General features: G+C 47.2%; 1 protein-coding gene across 1 annotated transcript in view; it reads left to right on the top strand.

Annotated features, from left to right (window-relative positions):
• The window catches only part of sema4gb (sema domain, immunoglobulin domain (Ig), transmembrane domain (TM) and short cytoplasmic domain, (semaphorin) 4Gb), a 31,742-nt gene extending 18,662 nt beyond the window's left edge, over nucleotides 1-13,080 (top strand). Inside the window, exons 8-15 of the mRNA XM_076298938.1 lie at nucleotides 130-284; nucleotides 4,493-4,668; nucleotides 8,031-8,169; nucleotides 8,494-8,716; nucleotides 8,954-9,069; nucleotides 9,840-9,994; nucleotides 10,126-10,187; nucleotides 11,365-13,080. Of these exons, the coding sequence (XP_076155053.1) occupies nucleotides 130-284; nucleotides 4,493-4,668; nucleotides 8,031-8,169; nucleotides 8,494-8,716; nucleotides 8,954-9,069; nucleotides 9,840-9,994; nucleotides 10,126-10,187; nucleotides 11,365-12,377 (2,039 nt within the window). The 3' untranslated portion in view covers nucleotides 12,378-13,080. The remainder of the gene's footprint in view (nucleotides 1-129; nucleotides 285-4,492; nucleotides 4,669-8,030; nucleotides 8,170-8,493; nucleotides 8,717-8,953; nucleotides 9,070-9,839; nucleotides 9,995-10,125; nucleotides 10,188-11,364) is intronic.
• Nucleotides 13,081-13,606: the final 526 nt, after the last annotated feature.

The following is a 13,606-nucleotide window of genomic DNA, read 5'->3' on the forward strand; positions in this document are numbered from 1 at the left end:
TGACGCTTATTTGTGTTTAGTCAGACCTGATGTAGTGAGGGGTGGATGTATAGTCATTACTAAAGTATTGCTAATGTACGTGAGTGGATTGAAACTCACATACACATCTCTCCATTCTCTCTGTTCCAGAGGCTGACTTTGTGGACTCAGCCCTGCTGAGAGAGAGCGTTAACAGCTCCATCGGGGACGACGATAAGATCTACTTCTTCTTCACAGAGAAGAACCAGGAGCAGACGGCGTATTCCAGCCAGAGAAGGGTGGCCAGAGTGGCACGAGTATGCAGGGTAAGGAGAAGCACTCATTCAATTTTCTATTCATCTAGATCTAGTGCCATTTGACTTATTTTAGTGTCACGCCGGACAAGTTCTTAGCCCTGAAGACAGCTTTTTGACGATACTGCACAAGAAGCACATGTCTCTCCCTGCACACTAAGCCAAGTTTGTCCCTTTTGTTCGTAAATAATAGCTAATAATAATAACGGCAACAACAATAATGATGATAATTAAGCGTAAACTGCACACTAAGCTATACTGTTTTGAATAAAGTTCAGATAGTCAATCATTTTATGGCTATATTTGTAGCCCAATTTTATGGCTATATTTATAGCTATATTCAATAATTGTAACCCTCCTGGGCAGTAATTTCCCTAATGTTTTCATGAAGCTTTTTTCTAATGACCTTGGCATTGGCACCACCGCTACCTTGCCTCTGCCGAAAAACAGCAGCAAAGTGAACCTGCACCGGTCAGCACTACAGTAAAGTCTAGTCAGTGGGATGGCAGGCAGGTACAGTAGACGACCCTTGTGCCCAGGAGACATGTGCCCATGTCGGGCCCGTGTGGGAATACGGGATGACACCGGCGCGCACTCTTCCTCTGGAGGTGTGAAGACAGTCTTCCTCATCTTCCTCTTCCCCCCTGTCTGAATTATTGAACCTCAGACTGACCTCCTTATTGTGCTGGGTTCAGCGGCTCAGTGTTGTGTGGATGGGGGGTTGGGGGTTGGACGTGGGGTGTTGGTGGGTACTGATGCCACTGTTGCCAGGCAGAATAGAGCCCACCCCTCATGCCTAGACAGTAGTTTCACTCCCTCTCTCTCTCTCAGTCCCCCTCCTTGCTGTTCATCCCTCCTTCCCTCTCACTCTCTGTCTTCTACTTGGCTTCTATCCATCCTTCTCCACTCCTCTCTCAGTTTTTCATTGTTCTCTCTTACTTTTCTCTCTCTCCTATATTACTAGTTTCCCCAGTCTCAATACCTTCCTTTCTCCCTCATAGCTTTTTTCTCTCCATCTATCTTACTTTCCTCCATATTCTCCTCATCCATCTCATCTCATCTCATCTCATCTCATTTCTCTCAGCATCCCTCCTGCCCCTGCCAAACCACTCTTGCCAATTCCCCTAAATCTCTGCACTCCACGTTTTTTTTTTTTTATCAACACACACTTGTGTTAATGTTACCCCCCTCATTGCCTCTCGTCTCTGTCATTTTGGCACCCCTGGTTCATTATTAATCTCCATTATTTCACACTCACCGTTTTCCACACCATTAACAATTCAGCTTCGGCGGGATCCAGGTCAAGTCCCTCACTCTCTGTCTATGAGCACAGTGTCGCTCAGCTGGGGCTGGAGATGGGAACTGGGAGGAGCCTTTGAGTGGGGAAATGTGTGTGTGTGTGTGTGTGTGTGTGTGTGTGCCTGTGTGTTTGTATGTGTGTGTGTGTGTGTGTGTGTGTGTCTGTGTGTGTGTGTGTCTGTGTCTGTGTCTGTGCGTTTGTGCATGTGTGTGTGTCTTTGTTGTCAGACACTTGTCAGATATTTTTCTTGGGTCTATAACAAAGCAGCTCCATTTGTGAAAATATAAACACAGAGAGTAGTAGCTGCTGATAGTGGATGTGGGCTGGACTCATGGCAGATCAGTAGTGATTGAGCTTTAGAACATTCTGCAGTCAGGGAGGAGATGTGGGGAGCGGACTAAGGAACAGGGTTACTGGAAACTTGTTCTAGTGGAAGGGTGTTGAGGTGGGCAAAGCAGAAGCCCGAAAAACAGAAGCAGGTGGAGAGGTTGACCGGACGCGTGTCATAAGAGCATGCCGCACATCCCCCTAGAGACGAGGCTACGAACACGGGATTTGCATGTGCCAGAGACGGTTAGAGGGCACCTTGTTAACTTGGGGGCTTCTGCACACGCCACAGGCAAACATGCATAAATATGCATTCACTCTCTCTCACTGTCTGTCTCTCTCTGTCTCTCTTTCTGACTCTCATGCACACAGATAGAAACAAACACAGACTATCTCTCTGTCTCCTTCTGTCTGACACCCGTACACATAAAAGACAAAAACAGTCTCTCTCTCTCTCTCTCTCTCTCTCTCTCTCTCTCTCTCTCTCTCTCTCTCACTCTCTCTATTTCTGTGACTCTCTTTCTCACTACCCCTCTCCTAGAGTATAATAAACTCCTTTACTGAGCTAGAAAGCCATCTGGATTTTCTTGTCTGTAACATCCGTACACACACTACCCCCCCCCCCCCCCCCCCACACACACACACACACACACACACACAAACACACACACACTCACTCACACTCAAAGCCACTCAGCCCTGTGTGTTTAAACTGCAGAGTGCTTCTCAGCCATCAGCTCTCTCTCTGCCCCCTGCTCCTCTTCTCCCTCTCCCTCTCCCCCAGCCCTCTCTCCCCTCCCCCCCTGCCCATGTCCCTCTCAGCCCCCCCAGGGTGTGAAGGCTCCCTGTCCCCCTGTCCCTGGCCTGCTTCATGGGAATGTGAGCTGACAGCCCTGGTACCCACAGCCATCCATGCTGTGCGGTTGCCTCAGGCCCCTGTTTAGTTAGCTGGCCGTGTAGATGTCTGGGGCACCCTGTCTATTTTCTGTCCCTGCTATTCTTTTCTCGTCTCCTTGAGTCTGTCTGTCTATCCATTTCAGTGTTGCTATTTCCTTCTTTCTTTCCCCGTTCTCCCCCTCTTTCTCGCTCAGCTCTGTTTCTCTGCCTTTTCACCTTTCTGCTTCTTTCTAACTTTGATGTCTGTTGCGCTCTCCCTCTCTCCCTCTCTCCCTCTCTCCCTCTCTCCCTCTCTCGCTTCTCCCATCTCTGTCCCGCAGCGTCTTGTCTCCCATCCACGCAGAGAGACATCCAGCTCTCTGTCTCTCTCCCTCTCTCTCTCTCCCTCTCTCTGTCTCTCTTTCTCTCTCTCTCTGGAGGTCGGCCATGATGCCCCTCCTCTCTCTCCCTATGTGGTGGCGCCTGCCCACTCGCCCGTTCGCTGTGGATGCTTAATTCACGGTAGGGGGGATTAACCTTCAGGAGCCAGCGCCGTTTAATGGGGAGGGATATTTACAGAGTGCGAAAGAATGGGGGGCTTGTAATTGGATTAGCTGGCTCGGGGTCCGTATTAGCTTATCTCCACCGCTGCTGACGTGGCCGAGGGGTTTAAGACGAGTTAGGAGTTTTGGGAAATTCATTCGTCATTGGTGCCTAAATAGGCAGGTAATACCTGCCCGTCAGATCGACATGTTTCAGGCAACGTCAGTCTTCCTCCAAGTCGGCCTTCCTTAGGGGCCTGCATAAAATATGGTGTACGCTGAATCTATTTTGAATGAAGATGAAAGGTCTATGAGATGCATAATCCTCAGTGTAACAGTTGGTGCAATTTTGTAGTTTGCATAGTTTATCACAGTAGAGGGAAACACAGGTTTGATAAAACAGAGAAACTATATTAATTTGCTGGTGGAGGTCTGTGAGGCAGACTGAGGCAGAGATGAGCAAAAGGATTTGTAGCGCTGTGTTCCAGAAGAGATATTAAAGTGCTATATTCCCACGCAGCAGTGTGTGTGTGTGTCTGGTGTCGGCATGGTAAAATGTAATTAGGGGGAATCTGCCAAAATAGTCCCAGCCAGGGCCAGACCAATCACAGCCAGCGCTGTGCTGACAGAATAAGAAAAGCAGTCAATTTATCCCAACTCGTCTCTCCCTCACACACACGCACACACAGAAAACTCATAATACTGAATGTCCTTTGTTTATAGTTAGTGAGTGTGTGTTTTGATGCTCGATCATCTGCAGTGCAGATCTCTGCTTTTTCATGGATGGATGGATTATGCTCTGCATTGAAGATATAAACACATACTGTACAAAGACACACATACACATTCACACACACAGACCCACTGGCCCACTGGTTAGCACTCTGGACTTGTAACCGGAGGGTTGCCGGTTCGAGCCCCGACCAGTGGGCTGCGGCTGAAGTGCCCTTGAGCAAGGCATCTAACCCCTCACTGCTCCCCGAGCGCCGCCGTTGTAGCAGGCAGCTCACTGCGCCGGGATTAGTGTGTGCTTCACCTCACTGTGTGTTCACTGGGTGCTGTTTGTGTTTTACTAATTCACCGATTGGGTTAAATGCAGAGACCAAATTTCCCTCACGGGATCAAAAAAGTATATATACTTATACTTATACTTATACTCTCTCTCCCTCTGACAGGGGGACATCGGTGGCCAGCGGACGCTGCAGCGGCGCTGGACGTCCTTCCTGAAGGCCCGGCTGCTGTGCTCCATCCCGGACTATGAGCTGCAGCTCAACGTGCTGCGTAGCGCTGCCCTGCTGGAGGGCGCCCGCGTGCAGGACAGCGTCTTCTACGCCGTGTTTGGACTGGAGTGGTGAGAACACCGTAGCGTTGAAGAACAATAGAGTGTGGATGTCACTGCAGATTGTATTTATTGTGCTGTATTTAAGTACTGGATATTTGTACTGTAAGTACAGTTTGTTTATGTAGGAATAATTTTTTTATTTGTTCTTATAAGAACTATAAAGTGACTCACTAGTGTGAATTCAAATGCAGAAATGAGATATACAATTACTAAAGGACATGTTAAAGCAACAGTCAGGGATTTCGCAGCATGTGTTTTTGTGTTTTTTATGTTTATGTTTACATTCATTAGCTTTTGTGCAAAAAAACATACATTATATTTTAATCAAGGACCAAACCAAACACACCAAAGAGGTAGCTCACCCCTACCTTCAGTATTCACAGAGAAATTCCACGCAGGGTTTAATTTTTGTTTTTGAGCAGTCTGCCCCCACTTTGTTTGCTTCCAGTTTTCGGAGCCTGGGCTGCTTACAGAGACCGGATTTGTTTACAGTGTAATCACGGAATGGGTAGCTAGCGATCCTGAGAAGATGATTGCTGAATGTGACAAAACAATGTATGGGCTTGAAATCGCATTAAAATCCCTGACTGCACCTTTTATGTTCATTCATAAAAGTTCAAAGCTCATTGATATTTTGAGTATACAAAGACCCCAATTATTATTAGTGTCTGTAGGATTACTCATCAGAGAGCCATCTAAAGTAGATTTTTAAAACTGAAAGTATTGTCTGAGGAAAGTGTTTGAGGCTGAATGGGAGCTCTCATGAGACTCAAGGCTCCGGGGTGTTGGGAGATTACCCTGCGCTCCCGTGACATGACGCGACAGGAGAGGGAGGTAACCCACAGACATATGACTGTCCTGTGATGAGGAGAAGCTCAGCTTGAGGTTCATTAGTGGGATGGTTACTGACAAGAAGCGAGTTCAATTGAAGATGGATTTTTTTGGTGAAGCAAACAGATGACTTTGGGATCAGTTTATTTTTAGAGAGCATGGTAATGAGTATCACAGATTGTGTGAATTATTCTGAAGATGTGTGTGCGTGTGTGTGTGTGTGTGTGTGTGTGTGTGTGTGTGTGTGTGTGTCTGTGTCTGTGTGTGTCTGTGTCTGTGTCTGTCTGTGTCTGTGTCTGTGTGTGTGCTTGTGTGTCCTTTTTATATCAGAGCATGAAATACACGGAAAATAAAAGTGTGAGATAGAGAAAGATAAGAGAGATAAAGCACAAGAGCGAAGAAGGAAATGGATTTGAATTGAAACGTAGCATAATGCCAGACGGCCTGTGGAAGAGAGGAGGATGGAAAGAGGCAGGGAGGAAGGAGAGAGAGAGAGAAAGAGTGAAAAAGAAAGGGAAAGAAAGAGAGGAGGGAATACTAATATGCAGAGTCATGCTGCATCAGTCATTGGTTTTAGTGACTAAAGATCACGCCGAGAGAAAATGTCTCTGAATGTTCCCCTCCCTGTCTCCCTGTTTGGGTCTCTCTCTGGCTCTCTCAGGCTTTTTGTTTCTTTCACCTTTTGTCCCCCTCTCCTGCTATTTCTCTCTCCATCCCTCTTTCTCTCTCTCTCTCTCCCCCCCCCACCACCTTACACCTCTCTCTCTATCTCCCTCCACCACCTTACACCTCTCTCTCTGTTTCTCTCTCTCCATCCCTCTTTTTCTCTCTCTCTCCCCCCAGCACCTTATACCTCTCTCTCTCTCCCCCCAGCACCTTACACCTCTCTCTCTCTCCCCCGGCCACCTTAGACCTCTGTCTGTCTCTGTCTCTCTCTCTCCATCCATCTTTCTCTCTCTCTTTCTCTCCCCCACCACCTTACACCTCTCTCTTGCTATCTCTCTCTCATCCCTCTTTCTTTCTCTTCTCCCCCACCACCTTACATCTCTCTCTCTCCCTCTCTCTCTCACTCCCCCCCACCACTTTACACCTCTCTCTCTCTCTCTCCATCTCTCTTTCTCTCTCCCCCCCACCACTTTACACCTCTCTCTCTCTCTCTCACTCCCCCCCACCACTTTACACCTCCCTCTCTCTCTCCATCTCTCTTTCTCTCTCCCCCCCACCACCTTACGCCTCTCTATTTCTCTCTCTTTCTCTCTCCCCACCACCACTTTACACCTCTCTCTCTCTCTCTCACTCCCCCCCACCACTTTACACCTCCCTCTCTCTCTCTCTCCATCTCTCTTTCTCTCTCCCCACCACCTTACACCTCCCTCTCTCTCTCTCTCCATCTCTCTTTCTCTCTCCCCCCCACCACCTTACGCCTCTCTCTCTCCATCTCTCTTTCTCTCTCCCCACCACCTTACACCTCCCTCTCTCTCTCTCTCCATCTCTCTTTCTCTCTCCCCACCACCTTACACCTCCCTCTCTCTCTCTCTCCATCTCTCTTTCTCTCTCCCCCCCACCACCTTACGCCTCTCTCTCTCCATTTCTCTTTCTCTATCCCCCCCACCACTTTACACCTCCTCTCTCTGTCTCTCTCACTCTGCTTCTCTCTATCTGTGTCTCTCCCTCCCCACCTTTCTATCGCTCTCTGTATCTCTGTCTCTTTCTCTCTCTTTCTCTCTCTCTCTTTTAGTTTTATTGCTGGACAGGACTGGCGCCTATGTGTGCACAGCCCCAGAAGGGGTGAATCGGTCATTGTATCATTAAGCAAAAGCTGCATGAAAAGATAACACCGTTAAATGTTAATTTGCTCCCATTCTCTGCTTTTTGTTTGACTATTAGCCACCCGCTGCGAGCATATTTTTTGCCACAGGAAGACGATGGCGTCCTCATTATCAGAAAGTCCCATGTGATATCGGCACAGTCACGTCATGTGACAGTCCTCATAGGACCGCAGTTAGAGTTCTAACAGCGGCACTACACCGGGTGCCCAATTGAAGTGTTCCGTTCGTGGTGCATAAAAACAGTTTTAGAAGACCGGTCATTTTTTTTTTTTTTTTCGAATGTGTGCAGTACTCTTGCAGCTGGTGAAGCCAGTTCCATTGATTATAGTGGAGGCTTATTGTTGCAGGGTACGCTCCGAGAACGGAGCGCTTCAGTTGAGCACCCGGTGTAGCCCCGCTGTAAGTGTGTCATGTGCTGTAGAGAAACACCAGATAGAAAAGAGGGGATTCCACACAAGCTGCTTCTCGCTGGTTCTCGAGGAGGCGTAGCTCTAACTGTCACCATAGAAATACACCAATGAATAACTAGATTGGCTGTTCCATTAACTGTCCTCAAACTTTATTCCATATATCAATATATCACAGCCTACTCTGTGATAGAAATTAGTTAATAACACGCAGTGCTTATACTGATAACTGTTCCTTAGAGCTCATTCAGAATTACTCCTGCCCTACCTTAAATAAGCTTGTCTGTTGTCTCTTTTTTTAAAGGAAAAATGTGAAGGTGTCAGCTGTGTGCCTGTACTCCATCGCTGACATCCAGAAGGCCTTTGATGGACCCTTCATGGAGAACCAGGACTCAAAATGGAGAGAGTTCATAGGGAAGGTTCCAGAACCAAGGCCTGGTTCGGTGAGATTTAAGAATACAGAATGTGTGTTTATATTTCAGTATGTGTGTGCATAAGTGATTGGTGTATATGCCTAGCTTGGGATGCATGCATGTGTGTGTGTGTGTGTGTGTGTGTGTGTGTGTGTGCGTGTGTGTGTGTGTGTGTGCGCGTGTGTGTGTGTGTGCGTGTGTGTGTGTGTGTGCATGCATACATGTATGTGTGTGTGTGTGTGTGTGTGTGTGACAGACAGTGTGTGTGAGAGAGGGTGTATGAATATTGTCTCCATTATCCAGCCGTCTCTTCATTAATTGGTACCAGTGACCCCGTCCTTCTCTTTCCTCTAGTGTATAACCAACCAGCACCGGGCTCTACTCATTAATTCATCACGTGACCTCCCCGACAACGTTCTCACCTTCGTGCGCCGGCACCCTCTCATGGCCTCCCCAGTGCTGCCACTCCGAGGGCGCCCTCTGGTGTTCAAAAAGAGCATCAACTACAGCAAGATCTCCGTGCTTCCCGTGGCTGCTGTGGATGGGGTTGTCTATAATATGCTCTTCATTTGCACAGGTGAGCTTGGTCTGATTGGTCTTGATGGGTTTTTTTATTACACTGGAGCAATGCTTTGATCATTCTTTTGTCTGAAATTGTGGTAAATGTAAGTAACTAGCATCCTGTTTCAGAACGGATACTTCATGGTCTAAGAGATCACTTGAAATTCTAGTTTGTTTTAAGTAGTGTGTGTGTGTGTGTGTGTGTGTGTGTGTGTGTGTGTGGTGTGTGTGTGGTGTGTGTGTGTGTGTTCAGATGAGGGCTGGCTCCACAGGGCAGTAGAGGTTGGAGATCATGTCCACATTATCGAGGAGCTTCAGCTGTTCAGTGAGCCGCAGCAGATCTACAGCATGGTGATATCTCAAGCGCAGGTAACAAGAAGTCACTCCAAACACACTATTACTATAGTTACTGTTCATCTGCCTATGTCTAACACTAGCAAAATAGGCAGAGTTAAGGAAAAGTGTCTATAACATATGTTTTGTTTTAAGTAGAATTAAGCAATAAGACCCGAGAGGCCGTAGGTTACGCTGATGTTAGATCAGCTAAGGGGCGTTGTTAGGCACAATGCGCTAATGGAGTGCCTAAAACCCCCTTTGTTCTAAGATCAGTGTAACCTACAGACTGGAGTGGCTTATTGCTTTTCTAAAACGGTTACTACATATATCTGGCAAGATTTCATAATAATAATAATAATAATAATAAAGGCATAAAGGCACAGCAACGAGAAATGTAACAATGTATTTCATAGATAATCATTCTTCCGCCAAGAAATATATTTCCTCTATCAGAATGGTTGCCAACTGTGGAGCAACATTGAGACGCAGCTACTTTAACTTTTGTATCAAGTTATGGTAGCGTAATAATATAGGACAAAATGCAGTCAAGGTGTATGTTTGTGCTGGATTTTACAACGGCATCGAACGTGATTCAGCCAATCATAATCAAGGACCGTAACTATCCGTTTTAGAACTTAGAATTAACTATGAAACAGCTTCAAATTGTCTGTTTCTCTCGCTCTCTTTCTCTCTCTCCTCTATCCCTGCCTCTACCTACCTGTTTCCATCTCTCTCTCTCTTTCCCTCCCTCCCTCTCTCTCCCCTTCTCTCTCTCTCTCCCTCTCTCACTCCCTCTCTGACAGAGGAGTATGTACCTGAGCTCTCAGTCTGGCCTGGTGCAGGTGCCTTTGGCCACCTGCCAGAAATACACCTCATGTTACGACTGTGTGTTTGCCCGGGACCCATTCTGTGGATGGGATGGCACGACATGTGCTGATGTTTCTCTGCACACAGACAGGTACAGAAGTCTCATTTACTGTAATTTCTCGCAAGCAACTCTACTCAACAACTTTTACATACATTTACAATTTTCTGCCCTTATATTTTGCAACTTTGCACTGCTGAAGTTATGTTTTTTGCTCTCTGCAGGTCCAGTCTTATTCAAGATATTGAAATGGGAAATAGGGGTTGTCCCAGCATCACAGGTGATGGTGAGTACGCATACTGAAGTGGGCAGATATTCATGTAAACTATCTGCCCCTACTTTGTATTGTGCCCTTAGATGTTATGTACCACACCTTGCATTTTGAAGTTAACATACTGTACATATGAAGAGTTTTTAAAAACATTAAAAACCCAGGCTATTTAATTGTGCATTTCAGGTAATATCAATCAAATTGCAGTTGTGTTGTTTTGATTCAGTAAAGATACAAATTTATGAAAAATTCATTAAATGGTGGATATAGCATTTTGGAACCAAACTCTTCATATGGGCTTAGGTATGAGCTACACCAGGCGCGTAACTGAAGCGTTCCGTTCGCGTTGCGTCTGCTGCAACAATTCGCTTCCATTATAATCAATGGAAGTAGCTACACCAGACGTGACAGTGGGGCGTACGTTCGAAAAAAATAGACCATTCATCTAAAATGGATTTTACGCGTCGCGAACGGAACGCTTCAGTTACGCGCCTGGTGTAGCTCAGCCCTTAGACCCATTGTTATTGTTTACATGTTACTGTGTGTGCTTCTGTGAGGATGTTCTTAAGTACACTTGAGCTACACTTAAGTACTACACATAAGTACACTATATAAGTAAGTATAAGTATATATACTCTTTTGATCCCGTGAGGGAAATTTGGTCTCTGCATTTATCCCAATCCGTGAATTAGTGAAACACACACTGCACACAGTGTACACACAGTGAGGTGAAGCACACACTAATCCCGGCGCAGTGAGCTGCCTCCGGTTACAGGTCTGAAGTGCTAACCAGTAGGCCACGGCTGCCCTCTCAAGTACACTCAAGTACACTTGAACATCTATGGGATTTGGACCAATTATTTCCACTGATTAACAGTAGTAAGCTGCCACTGTTCTCTAGTCTTATTTTAATTACTTCCTGTTTCATGTGTTTATCTAAAAACTCTTCTCAGAAAAGATCTTTTCATTCAGCAGATCCATTAGTCTTATTCAGTGAAATAAATGTTCATAGACGTTGCTAAATTCATTTCATTGTAGCATACTAAATACCATTGTACATTCTCAGTATCATTCCTTGTACTGTATGAATATAGTATTGAGGCCATTGAATATCAGTTCAATTTAAATGTAATTGTGTCAGTACTCTTTAAAATATTTAAAGTTCTGTGTCATTCCCTGTGTGGTTTTCCAGGTTCAACAGTGCACCGTGTCAGATCTGTGATGGCGGGGGACGACGTGCTCCTTCAGTGTGAACTCCTCTCCAACCTGGCAACCCCACTGTGGACGCTAAACGGCCGGGACCTGCCAGGCCCCGGGCTGGGCTCCAGTTACCGAGTCGGCACGGACGGCCTGCTCATCATCGGTGCCCAACCCAAACAGAGCGGCTCATATCGCTGCTTCTCCCGGGAGAACGGCCTCAGGCAGCCAGCGCGGCGGTACACCGTCAGGATCCAGGCCCCGGTTCTGCCCTCGCCGGGCCCGGGAGATTCAACAGAACTGCCCGAGGAGTTCCTCAGTAGCCTTCCACCTCCGTCCGGCGGCCCCTCGGACCAGCCCGTGTCCTCCCCGCTGGATCCTCTCCCCTCTGGGCCGGAGTCGCAAGCCTACAGGCACATGGAGGCCCTGTACGTGTCTCTGGTGGCCGTGCTGGGCGGCCTGTGTCTGGTGCTGACCGTGGTGCTGCTCTACGTCAGTTTCTGCGCCAGAGGAAGGGCCGGCAGCCCCAACAGGAAGTACTCGCAGCAGGGCGTGATGGCGGCAGCGGTGGCGGCGGCGACGGAGCGCAAGCGGAGCTCCCACCTGGAGCTGAAGACCATCTCCAGCCACTGCAACGGGAGGGTGTCGCGGCGTGGGACTGCCGCTGGCGAGGACGGCAGCCTGCTGCAGATCGTGCCCGGCGAAGGCGGCCAGCTGGGTTCGCCCGGCGGCAGCAGCGGCAACAACAGGGACCGGACGCCACCCCCGGCCCCGCCTCTCCCCATGCCGCCACCACTGCCCGCGTCGGAGTTCGCCAACGGGCTGTCGGCCACGCTGCCCAGCGTGCTGCGGAAGATGAACGGGAACAGCTATGTGCTGCTGGGCCAGGCGGAAGGCGAGACCACCTCACCCCTCTACCACTCCTTCACCGAGGAGCTCAACCGCATCCTGGAGAAGCGGAAACACACTCAGCTCGAGGACGTGCAGACGGATGAGAGCTCCGTGTAGCCCCAACCACCCCCAACCACCCCTCTCCCACCTCCACCCCACCCCACCCAAATCCACCCTTACCCCTCGTCAGTTTGTGGTGGTCGTGGGTGGACCTGCTGTGCAATAAGATCTTTGTTTTGTTTCTGTGAAAACCCCCAGTGTAACAACGGAGTAAAACTATTGAAATCTGAACCTCTGTTTGTTGCTCACGCAAGCTGAACTCAACTGAACTGAACTGGCGTGAACTGAGCTGGCATTACGTTTCAATCACATATCGGATTAACCCCCACAAAGGTAGATAATTTGTTCATGATGTTATATTTATTTAATGTAATTTACCTGATCTCTGGGGAAGAATATTAGCAGTTCCTCAAAACAGCTGAGGCATTTATGTATGATATTGGAAGAGGAAAATGGCCATAAGTTTTGAAGCCTAAGATTCTGTCTGTGACATTGGATCATTGGTTGACTTGAGAGGTCAAAGATAGGCACTGGACTCGTATGGACTGAAAAACATTTTGTTTGATCCTTTGTGGAATTGTCTTTTGTACAGTATAATACATTCAAAAATAACCAAGTTTCCAAATGCAGCCAACAGTAGCAACTTAATGACACTATAGTGACATTAGAGCAGGTAAATGCATTGTGAACTACTCCTGTGCTGACAAAGGTGTTTGTCAGGTGTGCTCAGATGAAGAAAACCACAGTATTAAAGCCCAGGTTTGGCCCTCTACATATTCAACCAGACTAAGATTTTTTCTTTGAGTTGACTCTGGCTAGGTAAATCCAAAGAGGGAGAACAGAGGGAGAAATTGAACCCCCTGGTGAAGAGGATTCATCTAATTTTTACCTGAAGGTAAGAAGAACCAGCCAAATGTTTACCAGGAGACTTTGTCCTCTAACTGAACTCAGTGTGTTCCACATTACAAATACAGCCATTTAAGCCATTTATAGTATTGATTATTGAATCTAGGATTTTAGTTATTGTACTTTATCGATTACAATAGAGGACACAGAATACCTTTACAGCAAGCGATAGTATGTGCATGGACCAAGAGAAGTGTGAACACTCTGGGTAAAAATGATTACATAAGTCTATTCTAATCCATAATGCTATTACCAATGCACCTATCTAATCACAGGATAAGCACGCCTGGCGAGGGCCTGTGGACTTATATAACTTAACCGCTCGCGTTGACACTGTGACTGGAGGGGAGGGACATTAACAATGGACAGCACTAGCCTCC

This window comes from Alosa pseudoharengus, unplaced genomic scaffold (assembly GCF_046254945.1).
Source record: "Alosa pseudoharengus isolate Yale_2024_CS ecotype anadromous, Long Island Sound unplaced genomic scaffold, YU_APseudo_1.1 YU_APseudo_1.1_scf_21, whole genome shotgun sequence".
In the NCBI taxonomy this organism is placed as follows: Eukaryota; Metazoa; Chordata; class Actinopteri; order Clupeiformes; family Clupeidae; genus Alosa; species Alosa pseudoharengus.